Source organism: Talaromyces amestolkiae, assembly GCF_001896365.1.
Source record: "Talaromyces amestolkiae strain CIB chromosome Unknown scaffold20.1, whole genome shotgun sequence".
Lineage (NCBI taxonomy): Eukaryota > Fungi > Ascomycota > Eurotiomycetes > Eurotiales > Trichocomaceae > Talaromyces > Talaromyces amestolkiae.
Window position 1 is genome coordinate 411,424 of NW_024468056.1, and position 22,364 is coordinate 433,787.

The 22,364-nt window shown below is 46.8% G+C and overlaps 6 protein-coding genes across 6 annotated transcripts; 3 read left to right on the top strand and 3 right to left on the bottom strand.

Moving 5' to 3' along the window:
• Positions 1 to 1,424: 1,424 nt before the first annotated feature.
• Positions 1,425 to 3,263, bottom strand: BHQ10_008711 (uncharacterized protein; the record flags this gene model as incomplete). Its single annotated transcript, XM_040881547.1, has 2 exons — positions 1,425 to 1,592; positions 1,641 to 3,263. 2 exons carry the CDS (start codon positions 3,261 to 3,263, stop codon positions 1,425 to 1,427), a joined length of 1,791 nt encoding a protein of 596 aa, XP_040737213.1.
• Positions 3,264 to 3,770: 507 nt separating this feature from the next.
• On the top strand, positions 3,771 to 6,766 carry BHQ10_008712 (uncharacterized protein; the record flags this gene model as incomplete). The annotated part of the gene is made up of 9 exons (XM_040881548.1): positions 3,771 to 3,782; positions 3,830 to 3,928; positions 3,985 to 4,081; positions 4,135 to 4,221; positions 4,271 to 4,334; positions 4,385 to 4,565; positions 4,616 to 4,656; positions 5,705 to 6,149; positions 6,203 to 6,766. 9 exons carry the CDS (start codon positions 3,771 to 3,773, stop codon positions 6,764 to 6,766), a joined length of 1,590 nt encoding a protein of 529 aa, XP_040737214.1.
• A 414-nt stretch (positions 6,767 to 7,180) lies between these two features.
• BHQ10_008713 (uncharacterized protein) lies at positions 7,181 to 8,448 on the top strand (the record flags this gene model as incomplete). The annotated part of the gene is made up of 2 exons (XM_040881549.1): positions 7,181 to 7,342; positions 7,396 to 8,448. The coding sequence occupies 2 exons, from the start codon at positions 7,181 to 7,183 to the stop codon at positions 8,446 to 8,448; spliced, it is 1,215 nt and encodes a 404-aa protein (XP_040737215.1).
• Positions 8,449 to 8,573: 125 nt separating this feature from the next.
• BHQ10_008714 (uncharacterized protein) lies at positions 8,574 to 9,219 on the bottom strand (the record flags this gene model as incomplete). The annotated part of the gene is made up of 3 exons (XM_040881550.1): positions 8,574 to 8,727; positions 8,792 to 9,024; positions 9,097 to 9,219. 3 exons carry the CDS (start codon positions 9,217 to 9,219, stop codon positions 8,574 to 8,576), a joined length of 510 nt encoding a protein of 169 aa, XP_040737216.1.
• A 1,497-nt stretch (positions 9,220 to 10,716) lies between these two features.
• On the top strand, positions 10,717 to 14,500 carry BHQ10_008715 (uncharacterized protein; the record flags this gene model as incomplete). The annotated part of the gene is made up of 2 exons (XM_040881551.1): positions 10,717 to 13,532; positions 13,648 to 14,500. The coding sequence occupies 2 exons, from the start codon at positions 10,717 to 10,719 to the stop codon at positions 14,498 to 14,500; spliced, it is 3,669 nt and encodes a 1,222-aa protein (XP_040737217.1).
• A 1,729-nt stretch (positions 14,501 to 16,229) lies between these two features.
• Positions 16,230 to 21,471, bottom strand: BHQ10_008716 (uncharacterized protein; the record flags this gene model as incomplete). The annotated part of the gene is made up of 15 exons (XM_040881552.1): positions 16,230 to 16,596; positions 16,657 to 17,031; positions 17,078 to 17,158; positions 17,206 to 17,824; positions 17,870 to 17,985; positions 18,031 to 18,102; positions 18,149 to 18,272; positions 18,318 to 18,662; positions 18,710 to 18,872; positions 18,922 to 19,712; positions 19,759 to 19,992; positions 20,045 to 20,324; positions 20,375 to 20,601; positions 20,651 to 21,188; positions 21,253 to 21,471. The coding sequence occupies 15 exons, from the start codon at positions 21,469 to 21,471 to the stop codon at positions 16,230 to 16,232; spliced, it is 4,551 nt and encodes a 1,516-aa protein (XP_040737218.1).
• Positions 21,472 to 22,364: the final 893 nt, after the last annotated feature.

A 22,364-nucleotide genomic window follows, 5' to 3' on the forward strand; every position in this document is an offset into this window, starting at 1 on the left:
TGAAAGGACAAAGAATGACTGGGTGAGTAGCTTATTTGTATGTAAAAAGAATGGCACGAACCGTGAGGCTCTCTGTAAGGAACGACGAAAAAGAACGAAACTCGGATTGACCGACTGAATTTGCTTCTCAAACCGTGGAATGGACGATAGAAAAGAGAGACGAAGCAAGAAGAAGAAAGGGAAAAGGGAACGAACGGGGCTGTGAATGATCACGAGTTGAACTTACTACTTAGTTGATTCGACCGAGGAAGGCGCTGGTGTACCTGAGGCACTAAGGCCGCGCGCGCATAGAAATGAGGAAAAAGAAGCGGGCCAGCCAACCAATCAGATACTTAAGAAGTGGTGGCTTGAGCCTCAGGAACGACGCCGTGGCCGATGCGCTAGTCCAGATTTAGAAATGCACGGTCCCGATACAGTTACTGATTGGTTGGCTTTATTGCTCCCGGCTACGCTAGGCTATACTTCGGCAAATTATACGCTAGACTGGTCTGTACCCAGGATAGCGCGGCATATATTCCATGCACTGTGCCCAGAAAGGGCTAGCGCTACTTAGCAGAAAGGAAAATGTGGAAATTATTGCTAGCCGCTTTCTAGGCCCGTCGAGACCTTCTCTTGTCTTTCTCTGTCTCCTACACTCTACTGAAGCACTATAATAAGGATTCACGGTGATCTCGGGTAAGGCCGAGCCATGGGCAAGTGCCACTCATCAAGCATGTCCGCACTATTTTGAATCATGAAAGACTACAACATCCGTGCTTACGATGTACACTCGGACTAACAGCTGAAAAATATGTACTATGAGAACTAAGTTACAACCTGCATGATTCGTCATCAGGCGCTACGATGGTCTGTAGTATGTAGTAGCGCAATCTAATTGAGCCATTCAAAAAAGCTTGGTATGTTGGTGCCGAGATTTGGAGCGAAGATTGGGTCTTCGTTTTTCCCACCACACACAGTGACTACGGAGCACAGCCCCGATACATCCGAATATCCGCGATTTTCTCTTCATGATTTCGCGACTCGTTGCATATCATGGTGGAAAGACGAGCCTTTGGATGAACAATGAGTGGAATATCAGAGTCTAGTTTGACATCGCTTGCAGCCCTGTACGATGGCATTGTGCCATCGTGGATGCCGTTACGTGCTAAGAATAGTCTTCTCCATTGTGGCGGCCAAACTATCGATTAAAAGTGTATCCTTTCTATCCACAGATCCCACCCCTCCACTCTCGAATCGCTCTCGCGCCACCGATTAGTTCATGTGGGCATGATAGAGATCTGGTTTCGTGATCACGACATCAAAGAGAAGCATATTATAATACATGTGATTAGAGAAATAATGATAAGTCGTCGCAACACATCGACGGTCCGAAGGTACTACGATGTAGTTTTGTGGTAGTACAATTCATATCTTGAACGTTATCGTCATACTGTTGGCGCAGGGTAAGGCTCCGGTACAACCGTATCCAAGGTACCATGGCCGGCGGAATGGCTGGTTGCAGGTTCAGGCTCTTCAAGCAATCCCTGAGATCCGAGCCAGGATATGGCCTGCATAACCTGGCGATCTCGCGCTTGAATTTCCTGTTCAACAAGCTACCCATTCGTCAGCATATGCTTCATATTAGTAGCCGACGTACGCACCATTTGAAAAAGTCCCCTCTTAGCAGGCTGTTTAGTGCCTGCACCCGGCTTGATGGACGGCCGCGACTTGTCCGTCCCGTCTGTAGGCGGATCATGCGAATACCGACAGTGATTTCCCCGGGGACATTTTCCTCTTCGTTGAAAGTCGCGACATGGTTTACGGGGCTTTGACTGCCCTTCTCGGGGCGGTGGTAGGACTCGTTCTGGGCCTTGACGTCGTGAGGACATTTCTTCCGGGACGTCGTCATCGGTATCTTCGTCTTCCGAGGATGCTGATTCTGATATGGCGGACTGGTTTTCATCTATAGTATTACCTTGCGCCGGTACTTCATTCGCATCATGAGTCAAAGATTGTTGCTGCGACGCCTCCGCTACAAGCCGTGCTCTCTCCGCATCGGCTTCCGCCTTTTGCAGCCTCCTCTCCTCCTTCAGTAGCTTCTTGCGCAATTTCTCTGCCTTTGCTTTTGCTTTGAGAGCGGCATCCATGGGATCAGATCCCATCTCTTTCTTTTCTTGAGCTTCCTTTCTAGCCTGCTCCCTTTGCTCTTTAAATTCTTGCTGTTTGCGACGCGCTTCTTCGCGTTGAAGTTCTTTATGCTTCTTTGCTTCCTCCTGGGCCTTTTTCTTCTCCTCGATGCGTGCCTGTGTAGGGAATCGTTTCTTTCGTTCCTCAATCCATGATTGGATATCTGTCACATTATTCAAGGTGGACGTGCGTCCGCGGAAGGTGAATTGCAGAGGTCCGGCAAGATTACCCGCCGCAGACGCCAATCGACTCTCTTCATCCGCATCATCTTCTTCATCGCTTGACTCATGTTCTTCCATTTTGGGTGTAAGGCCTAGCTGGTTGAACTTCCGCTTCTTTTTCTTCTGCGCTTGACGTGAAGTCTCGGCTGGTAGCGGGGGTTTCGCGGGTAGAGGAACACCAAAACTGGGAACAGCGGGCGGTGCAGTTGGTCGAGGTCCTTGTGAAGTCGGTTTTTCGAACGTCGACGAGTATCTCCGTTTGTGTCCATGTTGATTTTGATAGTTATTTCCTTGTGAATGTGCGTGAGGTAGAGGGTTTGGATATGTTGTAGATCCTGGATAGAACCCGCCGGCTCCGGTCTTGTCGTATCCCCAGTGCATTGGTGGTGCTACTACTGAAGCTCCGACGGGAACTGCGGTATGTGACTGATGCCCTGTGTATGACGGTATAGGCGCGGTTGATCCGCTCTGTATATTTGAATAACGCCCATCGTAGTTTGTAGGTTGGTATGGTGGAGCGACATGCGTTTGGGAAGTGAATCCCTGAGTGACAGGAACAAAACTCTGTGGCGCCGACGAACCATACTGAGAGCCGTTTTGATGGTAGTTCGGCGCATTTGACTGCATCGCATATCCGCCATTGTACATTCCCTGTTGATTGTTGTTGCGATAGTTTGGATGAGATGCTCCGCCTCGACCTCCACGATTCATACCACCACGACCACGTCCTCGAAACCCACCCCCTCGGCCACTCCCACCGCGATAATTATGCGCATTTTGTCCAATATGTGAGCCCGCCTGCGGAAATTGCTGTTGTGTCGAGGACGGCGGAGGTGGCGGCGGAGGAGGAAATGAGAAACCCTGTTGAGATGCCATTATAAGATCGGCATAGTAGTGGTGTCACAATCAGTATGAGAGTTTCATGTTGACTCTGTATCAAGATAAAAAGTCGAGTAAACGACGAAGTACAATAATTGCGAGCTTCAAACGTGTAATCCAGATTTCATTTATGATTGAAAGGAAAATCAGCCTGTCGATCTCAAAATAAATGATTCCACCAGTCAGAAGTGCCTGTTTTCTGCTTCTAAGCTCTCCGTTATGTAAGCACGTAGTGGGGTACACGTGATATGTCAGCATCGCAGATCTTTGATTGGTCGAATCTGAATATCTTTTTTATTTCATCGAACTCTTCATCAAACAGCTTTGTCGCGAACTGGTCTTCCGACTTGTTTATGGGTCATTCAAAATCCAGAGAGAAAGCCATCAACATTATTTTAGACCAGACAGTCAGCCTTCCTCTGCCATCCTGCCGGCATGGCAGGAAAATGAGCTTGCACTACAACACTAAGCTATTCGTCTCGGATATCAAGATAGCGATACACCATGTTTCTCCTCGTGAGTGGTTTACAAGTTTTAATTGAGTAAGATACTAACATCACCAGGCCACAATCTCTGATCTTGTTCAGATCAGACCAGAAGATTTCTCAAAATTCAGCGCAGTAGCTATTGAGGATAACATCAACGAGAAATACGCCAACAAAGTGAGTCTCGAATATTTCCTTGAGGCAGGACAAGTGCTGACAATATGTATCTACAGGTAATTCAAAAAATTGGATTATGTATTGGATTCTATGATCTACTCAAATCTTCCGATGGGCTAATCGGCCACGGCACTGGTTTGGTTAACGTAAATGGTGCGTTTGTTATTCGCGAAAGATTATCATGACTTTTCTGATATCTTGAACAGTCACATTTCGAATCATAGTCTTCCGCCCCTTCAAAGGCGAGATCTTACTCGGAAAAATCGCCAGCTCATCCGAAGAAGGACTCAAGAGTACGTCCTCGGTCTGCCCGCCTATTCAAACTCATCTAACATGCAACAGTACATATGGAATTCTTTGGCGACATATTCGTGCCGGGCACTTTACTTTTTGAGGGATCCCGATTGTACGTCCCCAATAACCGACTACCGCAAATGAAACTAATGTCTTTGGCAGCGACCTTGGAGAAAACCTCTGGCTCTGGCAAACCGAAGCGCCTGATCCATATTGGTACGACATTGGAGAAATAGTCCGGTTTCGCGTAGAATCGGAAGAGTGGCATGATCAGAGACCTACAGGGCCTGATAGGGCGGAGGCGCAGACAGCGGCGGAGAATCAACCTCCATATTCGATACGGGTAGGATTGATCTGCCCAGAAAACCAATTGAAGATGGCTAATCTTTCTAGGCTTCTATGATGATGGAGGGTTTGGGATTGATTGCCTGGTGGTAACAAATCTGTCCAAGATAGGGCATTGTCGGAATGATACCATCCTATTACACAGGAATTCAATTATTTAATAAATGCATTGCATCATCCTCAACTATGTCGCGAATCATGATCTGCCAGACCGCAACTTCCAAATCCAGACCCGACAGTGCATGGATTGTAAAGTGGAAAGAATGTTACACAGAGCGCAAAAGATGATAGGTCCATGTCTCCGCGTCGCGCCATCGTGGCTATCGTCGGCATAAAATTAAAAAAAATTAAATTTCCGCAGCCCACCCATTACCTAAGATACCAGATACCAGGAACCATCCCTTGCTACGCCCGTAGATCTTACAGAATTTTTGAATATTAATCACGGTGGAACGCTGATAAATTGGTGTAATACGAGGAACAGAACAGTGTAGAAAGTGGGGTGGGATTTGTCAGATTTCTCCCAGGCAGCTCAGAGGTTGCCTGCAAAGAGTGGTAAACCATAGATTTCGTAGCTTATAAATTCTCGGTCGTCTTTCTCTTTTACCTCTGAAGATATTCAATCCTTTGCACATATACATATCAAGCGGCAATTTGAATAAAAAACAGAAAGTGAGTCAGATTCTACCCCTGATGTCGCCATATTCCCTGCCGCATGCTTACGATCGTTATCGGTAGATCCCAAATACCCCGCCATTTAATAGATCTTGGACGATGTCTTTTCCGCTGGAAAATCCGCAACTCCTCAAGCCATTGGCTCACGCAGATGTAGTCGAGACGCCGCCCAGGCCTGCGTCGCCAGAGTACAGATTTGGGACGAGAGCGGTGCACTCGGGGGCTCATATTGATCCTACTACGGGTGCTGTGATTGCGCCGGTTAGTCAACACCATATCGTCAAGCAGATCAAGTGTTTGCTAAATTTCTATAGATCTCACTGTCTACGACGTTCGCCCAGTCGAGTGTCGGAGTACCAATTGGCAATTATGAGTACACTCGCAGCGCAAATCCCAATCGGCAAGCTACCCCCTCTCCTACCCTAGATTACGATCGGCTTGCTAATCTGTCTGTACGTGTAGGGATCACTTCGAAGAAGCCGTTGCAGCGCTCGAACACGCCCGCTACGCACTCGCCTTCTCCTCCGGCTCCGCCACAACAGCGACAATCCTGCAATCCCTCGCCGCGGGTTCACACGTCGTTTCCGTATCCGACGTCTACGGCGGCACGCATCGCTACTTTACCAAAGTGGCCGCCGCGCACGGCGTCAACGTGACTTTCACTCCCACGCTCGAAATCGGCACCGAAGCCATACTCAAACCAGACACAAAACTGATATGGATTGAGTCACCCACAAACCCGACATTGAGTCTGGTGGATATTCGTGAGGTTACGAATATCGCACACAGGCATGGTATATTGGTCGTGGTGGATAATACGTTTATGAGTCCTTATATTCAGAATCCGTTGGATCATGGAGCGGATATTGTCGTGCATTCGGTCACGAAGTATATCAATGGACACTCTGTAAGTCTTCCTTCTTTCCCATCTAGGATATCATTGAAGACTGACTCTTGAAGGACGTCCTCATGGGTGTCGCAGCCTTCAACTCTCCCGAACTCAAAGACCGCCTAACCTTCCTTCAAAACGCCATCGGCGCCGTACCCTCCCCCTTCGACTGCTGGCTAGCCCACCGCGGCTTGAAAACTCTACACCTGCGCGCGCGTGAAGCAACCAAGAACGCAACCGCCGTCGCCAAGGTTCTCGAGGCCTCTGCACTCATCAAATCAGTGAACTACCCGGGCATCGACTCGCACCCTCAACGCCACATTGCCAAAAAGCAACATCGCGATGGTATGGGTGGCGGTATGCTCAGTTTCAGAATCCACGGCGGTCACGCTGCTGCTGAAAGGTTCTGTCAGAAAGTGCGCGTCTTTGTGTTGGCGGAATCTCTGGGTGGGATTGAGTCTCTGTGCGAGGTTCCGTCGAGCATGACGCATGCGGGTATTCCGAAGGAGCAGCGAGAGGCCGCGGGCGTGTTTGACGATTTGGTGAGATTGAGTTGTGGCATTGAGGATGCTGATGATCTTACGGCGGATATTTTGCAAGCGTTGGAGAAGTCGGTTGCGCCAAATGGTGCTTGATGTGTTGCATACCTATGAGATGGGTACATAGATCGTTGGATTTAGGTTGATTTGACTAAGTCTGACTAGGTGACTAGTGATATAGTTCTGGATAGACAAATGTTTGAACGTACTTGATATGTTACAATAGAATTGAAGCTCATATTCACCAAACCTCTCTTCATCAGGCAGAAATATATTACACGATAAGATAAGGCTGTATTTAGATGTAATATTGTGGGCCCTTCCTACTATATACATATGCTTATTGGCTCAGACCACCTAGCGAGATACATCTTCAACAACATCGTATTTTATAGTATTTTATTTCCATGCGTCCTCACATTCATCTTTTGACAGTTCCTCATATCTGACATTACTCGAATATTTTAGAAGTACTACATATACTGCACATCATTTAAGAGTACAAAAAAAATGGCGTCAACATTCAGCTTTGGGTTCTCCGGCGATGATATCGATATGGATGTTGACGATGTTGAAGTCGAAGCTGAAAATGTATCCGAGAAGCCGAATGCAGAGGATGCGAATGCACCTAATAGCCTGTTCCCTGCCGTAAGACATGAGCTGAAAGATTGGGTAAGTAGCCTCTCTCTTAAACATGCCGATATACACAACTGATTCAATTCCAGACGACAAACCTCCCTTCTCAAATATCATACAACATATTAAAACTAGGCCCATCACAACCCACCACCACCAACAATAGTCAAGATGTCAATGTAACAAAAACAATAACAATAGCCCGTCGCGAACTCTTCGACGTCCGCACTCAACTCATGGCCGAAGACGACGCCGACGACCTCGCGACCGACAATGCAGAATTGATCGCAGGGCTGGAGCAAGGAGATCTCAAGCCCAATTTCTATGAAGGAGGCTTCAAGACGTGGGAGTGTTCGTTGGATCTAGCGGATGTCCTTCTGTCTTCTTTTCCCGGGATTGGCGCTGTCGGTGAAGAGGAAGAGGAAGGTGTTCATGTGGTTGAGCTTGGATGTGGGACGGCGGTGCCTTCGTTGATGCTGTTTGCGCGGATATTAAAGTCGTCGTCGACAGATAGGGAGGGAAGCAAACGGAGGTATCGTTTCACGATGGCGGATTATAATTCTACGGTGTTGAGGATGGTGACGTTTAGTAATTTCTTGCTGACGTGGTGGATTAATTCTCCTGCTTCGCCGAGTGGGACTACAGCCATCGAAGTTGGAGAGGATGGAAAAGAGGAGGAGGAAGGAGAATTGGATATCGATGCTACGCTGCTTGATACGTTTCAGGCTGATCTTGAGAGGAGAGGGATTATGATTGAGTTTATATCTGGTGGTTGGTCGCCGGAGTTTGTGCGATTGGCCTTGAACAGTACTCGACAACAGGATGCTGCGAATAGATCCTCGACACTCATACTCGCTAGTGAGACGATATATTCCCCTTCTTCTCTGTGTGTGTTTTCGGAGACGCTACTGGAATTATTACGAAAGTCGGGGCATGAGAATCTAACCAAAAATAAAAGTACTGCACTTATTGCAGCGAAGAAGGTATATTTTGGTGTGGGAGGGGGCGTCGATGAGTTCTTGCAGGTTCTGGATCAGCAGCCGTTGCAAGATAAGGAATTCCTTCAGGTGAATGAGCGGAGGGAGATCACTTCCGGGGGAGTGAAGAGGGTCGTTTTAGAGATAGGCATCGATCCAGTGTAAGGCATAGATAATGAACGGGTTTTCTTTATCTTTAACTTTATGTACAATACACATACTCGGGACTTGAGCCCGCGACGAAATGAGATCTAGAAAATGAAAAGAGTGAAAAGAAACATTGTTCTCATCTAGTCATATATGCTGACGACCTTTCCATCTTTTGTCCGAGCCAACCGGTCCGCCTCAATTTCTTGGTTCTTCTTGTGGTAGTGGGCAGCGATGGAGCTGAGGTCAGCCTGGGAGCCGGGAGCGACGTTGAATGGTGATCCGGCATTGAACACTCTATTTAATACCGGAGACAATTAGTCACTACAATAGGATTGAAACGGAAGATGGAAGAACGTACTCATTGCTCCTCAAATCGACAAAATCCTGTCGAGTAGCACCAACAAACAAGTGACGATCGGCAGCAGCCTGCTCTAGGGCGGCAGTGTGAATGGCATTACGCTCCTCGAACACCTTCTGGTCAGGCGAGTACTTGGTGATGAGGCGGGAGATGAAGGAGTCGTCGGAGGCCTTGCTGATGCGGTAGAGCACGAAGCTGGCGGCGAATGTTGAGATGGCAATATAGAAACTTGGCTATGCCATTTAGTTGCGTGGTTAGTAAGTAGTTACGTAGGCCTGTTGCAGGGAGAATTGTCATAGACTCACGCCGAAGCTCTCGTTCACTGGGCCGTGATGGTGGTGGTCATGTGCGGCATGCGACTCGAAGCGGCGCGGCTGTTGACGCAGCAGCTGCCTCACGGGAGCCGCTGAGCGTCGGAGAGCAAACATTGTGGAGATTTTGAGGTGGTATGGTGAAGCGTTGACTTGAACACCGTAAAGTGTCGTCGAGCTGGTTGATTTGATCATCGCGAGGTTGCCGGGTGGGTCAGATCACGTGATGACAGCCACGAATTGACCAATTAGAATACTTAAATTCAATGGTAGCATTTTTACGGACAGCACGAGTATCTGAGTCTTTGTCAGGTGTTTCTACTGGATATTGACAATTGATCAACTAAATAATCTACATCAAATAGACAACGTATCTTAGTTACAGCAAGGCAAGTATCATCTCTAACGCAGCGATTAAGCGTGCAGCGGGAAGAGCCGTTGTTAGTCTCTCCTGATCACTTCAACCTCCACTACTCATTAGTAACTAGGTATTTACTACTGCCTCGGACCCGGCCAAGCGGAACGCGATTTTTATATCCGAATGGAGACAGATAGCCAAATGGAGGCTGTGGTCATCGGGTGCAAGCGCCAGTTAGCCGGCGGGTCGCTGCTTCGTGTCTGCCCGAGAGTCGAAACAGCTCAGTGAGGTCGCATACCACACACCACGAAAGAGCATCAATTCCAGAATAACAATACAGTCAAGAAAAGAACAATTCTGATCACTCTAATGACAAAGTTAGCACTTTGACTCACACTTCAACAGCTCAATGTCTTGGCCCCTAGCGAGTCCAATCACCATAGTTGTTGCTGCCCAGTCACAAACCGATGCGAGGGCTTGATACCCAATACTCGCTCACTTCACCTCAAGATGCCTCACTTATGGCAGCTCGACGAATGAGATTGAGCGTCTACTCCTTTTTCTTACATGATCTCTGACGGTTCAGAGGACCGGCGGTTTTAGTCTGCTTGCATAGCTTGAATATTCGGCGCTACCCAGCGTTGAGTTCGCCATGTCGCTAAAGTGGGATGCATGCATGCACTGTCACGACACACAAAGTCTTGGGCTACACTTTCTTGGGTTACTAGCCGCTTATTCTCGTGATTGAATATCTAACTTCTACTAATGATTCTACTGCTAATACTTCCTTGTTTTAGCAGCCCAAATCCTGACGCTCGACTTCCCGAATCGTCTTTCTGCTTCTTTTTGCTGTCTGCCCATTTCATAGAGCTAATTGTTGTGTATAATATTCATTTGACGAAATCGCTAGACTCTATTCTTATCTCCTCCACTTTTTTTCTCTTCTAACTACCTCGCCACATTTGCATTCGAACTGATCAGGCAGGTCAAATAAACTTAGCTGTGCAAGTTGAGACTGGAAGATACAAGAATCACACCTTGACCCTTGTATATCTATCCTATTATCTTCATCATCAACACACCATACCTGTATAAATGCCCGTTGAGCTGATCCCGGCTGCTTGATCTTTCACTTTTTGGCAACTGCATTCTTGATACGGCCTTTCTGCGATTGGGGACACGTTAGCGCCTGGAAGAGTCTTCTCCTTGTATCCATCACACTCATCACCGATCACAGTACGTGATCAAAAAACGCAATGGCCAAAAAGAATAAGGCAAAGAAGGACAAGGTCGAAAAAAGAAAGAATCAGAAGAACGAGGACGCTCCCCCTGCTTTGCCTGAGCTGGAGCCTGAAGAGGTGGCGCCTGAAGAAGTCGATACGTCCAAAGAGGTCAAGTCACCTTCTTTGAGTGCACAAAAGGAAGTTGCTTCCTTGGAGGACACAGAAGATATTTCTCCTGCTGCAGAGCAAGTCGAGGCATTACCAGAGATAGTGGAAAGCAACCTAGCCGAAATCGACAACAAGGACGACGTCGAAGAGCACCAAGAAAACCAAGGACTAGAAGAGCAGCAAGACTTTGAAGAGCAACACGATCATCGACGTGAGCCACAAGAACAAGGTCCCGAAGAGCAACAAGAACCAGAAGAATTACAGCCTCCTGAAGACTGGAGCATGATTGCACCCCACCAACCGACCATCCAAGACGATGATTCGGCTTCAATGAAGAGCAAGAAGCATTCACACGCCAAGTCAGTTAGCGGGAGGTCATCTGGTACCGCACCAAGAAAGGACCTCACAGAAGAGAAGGATACTTTCGAAGATGCTAAAGATGAATCAGTGGAAGTAGTGGAAATGGTCCATCCCAAACAAGCTCTTGAAGAGAGACACGAGGAACATGAAGCTATCACAGACACACTGGATGCCGAACACGAAGACCAAGAGTCAGTGCCAGTTGAGGTGTACGAAGTAAAAGAAGATGATGTTGCTCCGGAACACACCGAAGAAGCACCCGAAAACCATATAGAAGAGGCACAAGAGGCCGAACAGATTGTCCCAGAAACTGAGCCAGCCGAAGACAAAGAGCTACTCGCAGACGACCACCAAGTACAAATAGAGGAGGAACCAAAGGAAATTGCAGAAGAAGAAGAAGAAGAAGAAGAACACCAAGACCACCCGGAGGATGTTGCTCCCGAAGTAGCTGACAACATGTCATCAAAACACTCCATTTCCGGGGTCTCTCATGCCGGACCTGCACCCTTGCCATCACCCGTACCTAGTGAGCCACGCTCTGTACATTCTCCAGCCATCCCTTCCGACCATCCCCTCTCCCGTCATGGCTCGCCTATGATGTATCACACCTCACCACAATACAGATACGCAAGCCCTACAATGCAAGCATACAGTCCATACATGATGGGAATGCATCCCGCACAAATGCATCCAGGCAGTGTTGCTCCATCTTCCGCCAGCTTCGCCACGGCTTACCCTAATGCCTATCACTCTCCCATGATGGAACATACACCCATGGCATCTCCTCATATGTATCCCCGTCGCTCGAGCACATATGCAAATGGCGCAAGAGACTATTACAACGGCCGCATGGATCGTACATTATCTGGTGGAAGCGGGAACAGTCATGCACATAGCCAGCGCATGGAAAAGACAAACAGCCACACTAACAATGAGGACGACCATCACGAACACCATCATCTCATGGGAAGGGTTGAAAAAGCTATGCCAGATCTCAGTCGCATGTTGGATAGTTTCAAGGAAACCCGCAACAAGCTTCAGGCTAGAGAAGCAGAATTCAAGCAGTTGCAGTCACAACACGAACAAGCCATCATGCACAAAGATTTCTACATAGAGGCGCTTCAAGGTCAAATGAAGAAGGCTGCTACGGAGACGGCGGAGGAGTACGGCAAGTTCAAGGACATTATCAGCGGTCTTCGCGTGGATCTGTCGAATCAGCAAGATAGAATCAAGGACTTGCAACAGTTTCTCGATACATCGCGGAAACAGAATGAGGAACTTGAGCAAATCAAATCGGAGCTTGAGTCGGAGATCCGCACTCTTGAGAAGAGGGTTGAAGAGATGCAGATGGATCATGAGAGAGCACTTGAAGAGGCGAAGGAACATGAACGAGCCGAACTGTCGATGCAAAAGGAGGAGTTGACGAATCTGTTCGAAGAGATCAGGACCGAGGACGAGACTGCCGCCAATGAACGGTACAACGAGCGTGAAAAGGAGCTTCTTGAAGTGCAGGAAACGTTGAAATCTGCATGGGAAGAGAAGCATCGCGAATTGGAAGAAGCGCATGGCAACCTAAAGACTGAACATGACGACAAACACGCCGAACTTGAGAGGACTCTTGCCGACTTAAAAGCTGCAAAGAATGATTTGCAGGCAGTTCGTGATTCGCTTGTGAGCAAGTCAGAGGACTTGGAGACGAAAGAGAACGAGCTTGAGACGACTAAGGCGGAACTCGAAGAGAAACTGGGGGAAGTCAAGAAAGCTCAGGATGAACTTCACTACAAGCAGGAGGAACTACAAGCGACACAAGCTGAGTTGCAGTCGACACTTGAGGAGCTCGTGACCAAGAAGGCGGAGTTAGAAGGCAAGCATGCCGAGTTGGAGGATGCTCACAAGCGACATGCGGAGGAGAAGGGACAGCTTATCGGGTCTCATTTCACCGAACTCGATAACATTCGTGATGTTCACGCAACGGAGATTAGCAACCTGCGCACCACACACGAAACCAATGCAAAGGAACTCCAAGACCGCCTTGACAAATTCGCAAAGGACTTTGACGAAAAAGAAAGGACATGGGCAGCTGAGAAAACCATGCTCCAACGACAACTTCACGAGAAACTGGACGAATTGGCCGGCATTGAACGAGAAAAGGACGCTTTGGAACGAGACGATGTTGTCCGCGAACGTCACCTACAATCCGCGGTCGAAGAAATGCGCCGAACAATCGACAACATGGAAAACGACAGAGAAAAGCTGCGAAAGACATTGCAGAGTCTTGGGGAAGCCACGGATTTAAAGTCTTCAAAGGGTGATCAATTCTTGTAAGTATCAACCAGTACACCAATTCTCCACAAATTTATGCGAATATGGTCCTATGAACTGATATTCGCTGAACTCAAGACGAAGATCTAATCTAATCTGTGTGTGATACTATAGTGTCGACCAATTTGGTCAACTCCGACGCTTGATCGTCGAACTCTCCAAGGAGCACTTTTCCTATCTTCCCATCGATCCACCAAAGGATATTCTCGAGAAAATACCCTCTGAAATGCCGTCCTTTCTCGACAACACCGTCGCATCTCGGGAACTGCGGTCTGCCTACATCCAACACGTCGTCTCTAAAACCTTGACGTACCGCATCTTCCAACCTTTCCTCTTCACCTTGGGCCGCAGGTACGACAAAGCCGATACCTTTTTCCAGGTGTTGTCGATGGACATCCGCCGCAAATCCGTCCGTCGTGAAGCGTTCTGGAGACAACAGACACTAAAAGCAGCCTACACCACCTCAGACGCAAAGCAGTCCATCAATGTTGTCGCAGCTGTGATTGTAGATGAAATTGTGGACCACATCAAGCATTTCGCGGATCCAAAACAATTAGATGCATTGTTGAGTGGCATCCGACGCATCGTCAAGCTTGCGGCTGAGACATGGAGGCATGCGCGCGTTGAGAGGGAGCTTGTACTTGCTACTATGCCAGCGCCAGAGTCGGATGGGGAGGTCAACGAGGGCTGGGAAGAGTATACCTGCGGCAGATCCTCGCCTGAGTCCAGCCCAAGTGGCAGCGCCGTAAGTGGTGGTCGACATGTCCTACTACGAGTGTTTCCGCGTATATACAGGGAAGCGGCTCATGAAGACTTTATTGCGGATGATAAGGAGAAGATGAATGCTTGTGTCTATTTCCCGGGTTCCATTCTCTATTCCGATTCTCCTTCAGTGCTTGCGAGGAGGGAAGAGCAGGGTCAGAAGGGGAGTGTGAATGGGGAAACAACACGTTCTTCGAGCCCATAACTCCCTTAATCCTTGAACAACAACAACAACTTATTATCGACAGCAACCGAATGTCAACTGATTGGCATTCATACTTCGGACTTTCCTTCCAATTCTTTCTTCTTTTCATTTGTCATTCATGATCATTAATTGTACCACTTTGTATTCCAAGATTGAACAAACAACCTGTATTTCCGAAAGATTGAGAAGCATGTACTACACGAAAAGATATTACGACTTAACGACCGAGACGAACATTTTTATCATTGGGAAAGAACTCTGTGCATGGGACGGAGCTGGCGAGGAAGCATGGGGTTTTATCGAGGATTTGATTTCTTTTGGGGTTATATGATAGCGAAATGTTGCATTTTTGTTTACAAATTCAGATAGATACACTCTTTTGAGAAATTTCATTTGTCTTTGGTTTATCTTGAAATAATAGAATGACGATGATATTCACCTATTCCCTTGAAGTGCTATGTAGGAGAGGAGAGATATCCTTTTGATCGCTGATTTCCAGGTCGTTTGCTAATCAATGTTAATACTAGAGAAAAGGAAAATTGTATCAAGCCCTCATCGTATGACACGCACTTTATTATCACGTATGACGATCCTCAAGCCACCAGGGGTGTTCAGTTGCAATTGCATATTCCACAGCTGGTGCTAGATACTCATTACAATCAAGCTCAACTATACCGCAAACCTCAGCCCGAAGCGGTTTGCGGCGGTACAACGCTGCTTCTATGTTTCGAGAATGCAGATCCCGTATCTCCTCCCCTAGCAGCGAGACGACCTGGTCCGCTATTGTCTTTTCGTCAAGATTCAAAGTCCGCCATGCATTTTCCAAGGTGATACCGAGCTGTCTCTGCAGGATCAAATGCTCGAACTTCGCTGAGCTGTAGTAGTCGTACACTTGCGGAACCGGAATTGAAAATTTTGCTTCGACTGTTTTGAGAATATTCTTTTCGGATTCTAGATTCGACAAGCCGAGTCTCACGGATTTCCAGGTTATGTCTTCGTCGCTCCGGTATCAAAGCTCATCAATGTTCCGTCTGACACCTCTTGAACAGCAATGGCTATATAGCCCATTGATATACCCGAAACGATTCGTTTTCCATTCGTGATAAGGAACCGAGGATCAATTTTTGTAAAGTATCGTGAATGAGGCGGCGTGTGGTCCGATGCATGTCGATTGTTCACTCTAGTTTCTACATTTAAACTGCTTTGATACGGCAAAGGGAAGTCTATAGGTATTCCAAATCAATCAACTAACAACTCTTTACTCACGCCCAGTCGATTTTACATCCGAGCTATAGAAGAGAGTTTATGGATTTCGTCGTATTCAGTCGATTAATGAGCACGCATTCAGGGTATTTGCATCAAACCAACCTCGGAAGCATACGTAAGCATATATTATCTAAGACATGAGTCTTGAATTATGTATCTAACTTTTGAAGTCATCACTCTGCTAAATAGGCAGGTCAAGTACTATGCATAAGTAGAGAAGTTGGACACTCAAATGCAAAAGACATGACAATAAACGAAACAGCCTATCTCGAAGATAAAACAATGACTTGCATGAGAACAAACAAGACAGAAAGTAAAAAAATTAGTCTGCCTTGAACATGAGTATGTGCCAGATATCCTAGATAGATATCATTATGAAGTTGTTTTGTCAAACAATAAAAAAAGAAAATATGCAACAAAGAATGTGACTTTTCCCTTGATTCAAACAATGTGTCAGGCAGTATTAAGGATATGTATAATGACTCTGTCCTCGCCCATTTTCACTCGACGCCCGATTTGACTGCGTCGCCGTCGACGTCGTGGCAGTCGTCCGCGACGAAATATCTCTGACAATAACCTCGATTTCATTTATCCCGCCATCCTTCTCGTCTTCATCCGCCATACTATACGTATACAATCTGTTAAACGCCGAGTCCGTCGACAGCAATGTATACGGATCGTCAAATTCGATCAATTCTCCCGCTTCGAGCATGGCGACTTTATCGAAGTCGAGGATTGTGTCGAGTTTGTGCGCTACGGCAAGGATGGTGTGGTTGCTGAATTTTTCGCGGATGACGCGTTGCATGATTTCGTCGGTTTTGGAGTCGACACTATTTATTAAATTAGTATTGATCATGAAGACAAAAGTAGTTGGTTTAAGTTTAACATACTTGCTCGTAGCCTCGTCGAGGATCAAGATACTGCTATGGCGCAGCATGGCTCGAGCGAGACAGAACAATTGCTTTTGCCCCTGTGAGAGATGGAGTTCTTCGATATCCATGTCCAAGCCGCCCTTTTCTTGGACGATCGAAAGTAAGTGAACGCTTCGGAGCGCGTCTGTAATTTGGTCATCGGTTGCGGTGCCATTGGGGTCGGCATTTAGTCGGACACTGCCCTTGATCAGAAACGGATCTTGAGCGACGCCGGTAATTCTTGCCCTGATCTCTTGACGAGGGATAGTTGAGAGATCAATACCATCGATGCTGATGCTTCCTCCGGATAGTTCTACCATACGGAAGATGGCCAGCACCAAAGAACTCTTGCCACTGTGTTGTGTCAGCACGCCCATGGCTTTAAAGAATAAACACATACCTTCCAGTCCGGCCACAGATGCCGATCTTCTCGCCGCTTCGGATTGACAGATCAATATTTTTCAAGATAGGTTCCTCAGGTCTACTCATCTGTTAGTAAGTATCACAATTGGCCCTAAGGTTACATACCTATAACTAGCAGAAACCCCTTTAAACTCAATAGCCCCCTGAGCGGGCCAAGCGGCTGGCACCGGCCGACTCTCAGTCTCTAAATCCTCAGACTTGACCGTTTCATTGAAGATCTTGACACGTGCAATAGAGCCGATATGAGTCTCCAAATTCGTCCAGAATGTAATCAGAAGCTTAATACTTTGACTGAACTGGATGATATTGAATAACGCAACACCCACATAGCCTGCGCTAATGGAGCCACGCATTTCAACCACAAGGATGATCAGTACTGTGGCGATACCAGCGACAACCAAATCCAAAACAAGCGTGAGCCATCTTTGTACAGCAAATAGGAGATAGAAAGGACGTTGAGACCGTTCGAGTAGCTCTCGGCTCTTGTCCTCCATTGCTTTTTGCCAGCCGAATGCTCGAATGGTTACGAGACCACTGAGGCATTCGGTGAATTGGGAGTAAAGTGGAGCCTTGGCTTCAAGGTCCATGAATCGTAGCTGCCGCGAAGTCCGGAGATAGTACTTTTGAATGAAATAGAGAGCAATCAAAACAATTGGGAATGAGATGGCTGTATATGGAGAAGCCACTCCAATCAATGTTGTTTGCGCAATACACAAAACGAGTGCTGATATGTTAGTCAGCGTTTAGCACAAAATATGGAACTACTTACTGGCAAAAGTGTTCAGTGCAGCAACTGGTAGTTCCATGTCGATTAGCTGTAAATCCTGACTGAATCTGTTCAATGTGACCCCGGTATCCGTGGAAGCAAAGAAAGATGTTTTCGCACTAGTATAATTAGAGTAATTCGATAACCAGAGTGCTAGGGCCTACCTCAGAACAGTACTGAGCAATGTCGAGTGAAATCTCTCTCCAGATTTGGGTACCATGGTAATAATGAGTTGCCTAATCAGTTAGTGACCGACCAATCCAAATGAAAAATGACCCGTACCAGCAACTAATGCATAGCGTAATCAAAGCAAGTACACCAAGCATTGCATATATCCCCATATAGTATCCAGACTTCTCATATGGATATTGTACGTTGGAAGCAGCCCACCATTTGACCCAGATACCTATACCGTTAGTAGAAGCTCCCCTCATCGGGATGAAGGACTTACTTGGAAAAGAAATGCAAAAAACAAATCCCGAAATACACACAAGGAAAACAATAATCCCAATCCAGCCCACTGAGTCAAAGTAGTATCTGTAAATGGTAAAGTCGCCCGTCGCCCGATTGGCCTCTACTTCTAGATCGTCATTCGTCTGAATAACTTTCTCCTTATGATCAACGCTCGGTACGTGGTAACTGCGCTCATCCGGGGTAAAGTTCCAATCAGGTTCCCCTAGATGGAAGCTTGACACGTAGCCACCAGTAGCTGCCAGGGTATCGAAATGACCTTGTTCAGAGATGGTACCTTTTTCGTCAATCACAAAGACATAATCCGAGTATGGAAGACGTTTAACTATGTCTGTTAGTGGGAGTTCCTCTGTTGCCATGGTGAGACCATACCTGATGAAGAAGTCATCAACACGGTTACCTGCATCTCCCTCCAAATACCAGACTTGCCCATTAGGCTATGCCAGATGTGATTTTCAGTCGCGGTATCAAGTCCGCTGATTGGATCATCGAGAATGACAAGCTTTTTCTTCGCATATACAGCCCTTGCCAGTGCCTATTTACATTTGTCAGTTTGAGTTCCGCAGAGTAATTATACAACTTACTATACGTTGAGCTTGGCCTCCACTTAGAGCAATGCCTTTGCTACCAATCATTGTCTGGTCACCCTGAGGCAACTGTCGTAAATCTTCATGCAAAGCGCAAGCTTGCAGCACAGTGCTATACCACCGCTCATCAAATTCACTCGCTGCGATTACACTGTTCCTAATTGTCTCATTGACATGCCATGCCGTCTGTTCGCAATAAGCTACCTGATCAGTGGCCACGTATACGGAACCATTCATGGGTGGAATTTCCCCCAGAATAGCCTTCAGCAGGGTAGATTTTCCACAGCCAACTGGTCCGACAATTATTGAGATCTTACTTTCGGGTACGAACATTGTGATTGACTTGAGTATGGGGTCTTTCTCTGGATCCCAGCCAAAGTCCGAGTTTTGGACCACGATCAAATCCCTTGCGGTGGGAGATTGTGATCGAGGGGTTTTGCTCCTTGTCAGATCGGCCTCATTGGTCGTGATACTGGATTTTTCCGAGTTATTAGGCGTGCTACTTTTGATGAATTCGTCTGATGAACTGTGCCCTGAAGAAGTCTCACGCTTGTCAACGAGGACATCCTTTTCCAAAAATTCCTGAATACGTTGGAAAGATCCAACTGATCCGACAAAAGCAGACAATGACATGACCAAAGTGGTGATTGGGTCAGTCATTAAGGCAAAAATTGACAACGCCGTGTAAACTCTAGCTGTGTTGAGTGCTACATCGTCGCCATGATTATGCGAAACGGTAACAAAAACAGCAAACGTGATAATGGGAGCAAAGATCTGAGATATGTAGGCTACAGACGGTCAGCAGTTTTTCCGCGTATTGATCTGTAGACATACCTATTCCCATGTTCCAGATCAACAAACGTCTGAAGCCTTTTGAGATATTCAGCTCATCAATACGCAACGTATGGATACTCTTAAACAGGACGTTTTTCAATCCGGTCATCTTGATCCCTTTCATGGAGCCAAGCATTGCCGTCGTGGCGGAAATACGTCTTTCAATCGCTTCTAGCCAACGTGCCTGACGCGATATCACAAAATTCAATGCTAGAATGGAAGCAACCAGGGAGACTTTTTAACATTTAGTCAAGCAGCTCATCCTTCATTAGTAGATCGAACTTACAGATTGAGACACCAACGGGAACAAGACATGATATACCAAGCTGTCCTTCTAGTAGGACAATAGCGACAGCGATCTCAGCCAAATTGGCCCACATTTCATGCATTGTCTGCCATCCTTGGACGATTCGCTCAACATCGGCACTCATCAGAGTCAAGGATGCAGCGGGATCCACATCTCGCACACTGAGATACGTGGTTTTGCGAGTGAGCATCGATATTAAACCGCCTCGAACCATGGTGATAGAGCGATAAGCCAGATGCTGATACATACCCATGGCGATCTAGAGTAGGTTAATCGAGTGAAAACAAAATGCAAAGTAGAATGTCTTACAGCGGATCCGACGTATACCAGGATGTATGCGCCGATCAGGCCATAGCCAACATGTGTCGTCCACGGTGTCACGCTATCTACAGATAATAAGACAGAACGGTTGATGAGCAGCGGCTGAGTAAAGTTGAGCGCAACCAGGCATGCTCGAGGAGGAATGACCGCCAGAACTGGCCATATCAAGGTCTTCAGTGACACCATGAGTAACGTGTTTGGTGACTTTTTGGTGACTAATAATAATTAGATTCTTTCATTATCTTGAACGAAGCGTGGATGTACCTTTGTTATATGCCTGCTCCATCCGCTCATGTACGTACTCTGAACGCATCTGTTTGTCGACCTCGAACAAATCATCCATACGAAGCAGAGACGTGAATCCCCTCATGAACAAAGGATTTAGCCACCAGAAGAAGCTTCTGTTGAAAATACTTGCCGTGGCTTCCGGTGGGCTAGCTTTGTATTCTGCGCGTAAGACCCGCCGTTTCTCTAGTGCCTCCAATATCAACAGAAACATCTTCATAGCTACCGAAACACTAAACAGAATGGCAATAGTATTCCCATAAAATCCAGAACCCCGTAACCATAGTGTTCGACATTGTGCAATGTCAAATAACAACGTCAAAAAGAAGAAAACGTCGAGTAGAGACGACGGATGAATGGTGCGAGTGTGCTCAAAATAAGATAGTAGACAGAAGATGGCGGTTGCAGCCAACGAGACTGCTTGGACCGGGATCGAAGCATTTGTTCTTTTGGCGGAGGGAAGAGTCCACAAAGTCAATACAGCAAGCTGCGAAGCTGCAAGTCCGGCATATAATGCCTACAGGAGAGCAAAATTAGTTACATTTGTGCTATTTTTTTGGATGAGGAGAATTGGAACGTACAACTTTAAGTGGTAGTAGTAAGCTTGTAGTTGTCTTTTTGGATCTTTTGGAAAGATACCAAATCCTAGCCGGAGCAACCAGGACCAAAAGTCCCAATGGCAATGCCGTCAATACAGTCTGCTCGAATAAGAGCGTAAAGTCAAAGCCATCACGACATTCCTGAGCGTAGTATGAAAATGTGTTGTCTATCTCGTAGCATTCCGTAGCATTTAGAGCCATTGTGTCGAGGTGAGGTTGTTCAATGACCTCTAGTATCAGGACATAGAGTAGTTGATACTTTTGACACCACAGGTAGCAAGCTTCTTGAAACTGAATCAGACACGCGTGAGGTTATCTTGGTACTTGCGCAGACAATAGTAAAAATTACGAGAACAGATGGTCTATCCAAGCTCTTTTTACAAGCTGCGCGTCATCAAGTCATATGATCGTGCCTTGTGTTCTTTTCGTCTTTTTCGTCTGCTAAATCTGGAGAAGGTGATTCAGAGTCAGTCGAGCTCGAGTACAGATTCTCTCGTCAGGGTTCCCCTTCGATGAGTCGGGCTCAGCTAATGACTTCGTAGCTTTGCGTGAATAGAAGCAAAGCTGATCTAGGAAAATAATTCATACCAGAATGCATGTCTTGATTAAAAAGTCACTCACGCTAGTACGTAATTGTCTAAGGGAAAGACCCATAAGGCAGGTAACAAGCAGAAAACAAGTAATACACAGGTCAAGGCAGATGGTTGGACAAGCGGATCGGAGATTAGAGCAGAGGTGGCGATTATCAAGTCGGAAGCTAGATAGTGGGACTAGGCTTGGTGGTATTTTTCGAAGACAGAAGGCTACCGTAGTACGTACGAACATAGATCGATCTTTTCTGCATGGCCTGAGCGTGTGTATGGGTCTGGCGCTGACTCGCTATGACACCGTGGATGCCATGGGGTTGAGAAAAGGGCGCAATTAGCAATGGCACTAAGGACAAGGTACGAGGTAGGGAGCTGAAGCTTACAGGGTCAGAGTCATGGCTAGCCACTCCATATTGCCTCGTGGGCTGTATGTAGGTGAATACGACACTATGTAGTTTAAACTTAGCGTGCGCCGTAGTCGAAAAGTCTCAGCGGAGAGATTCGCCT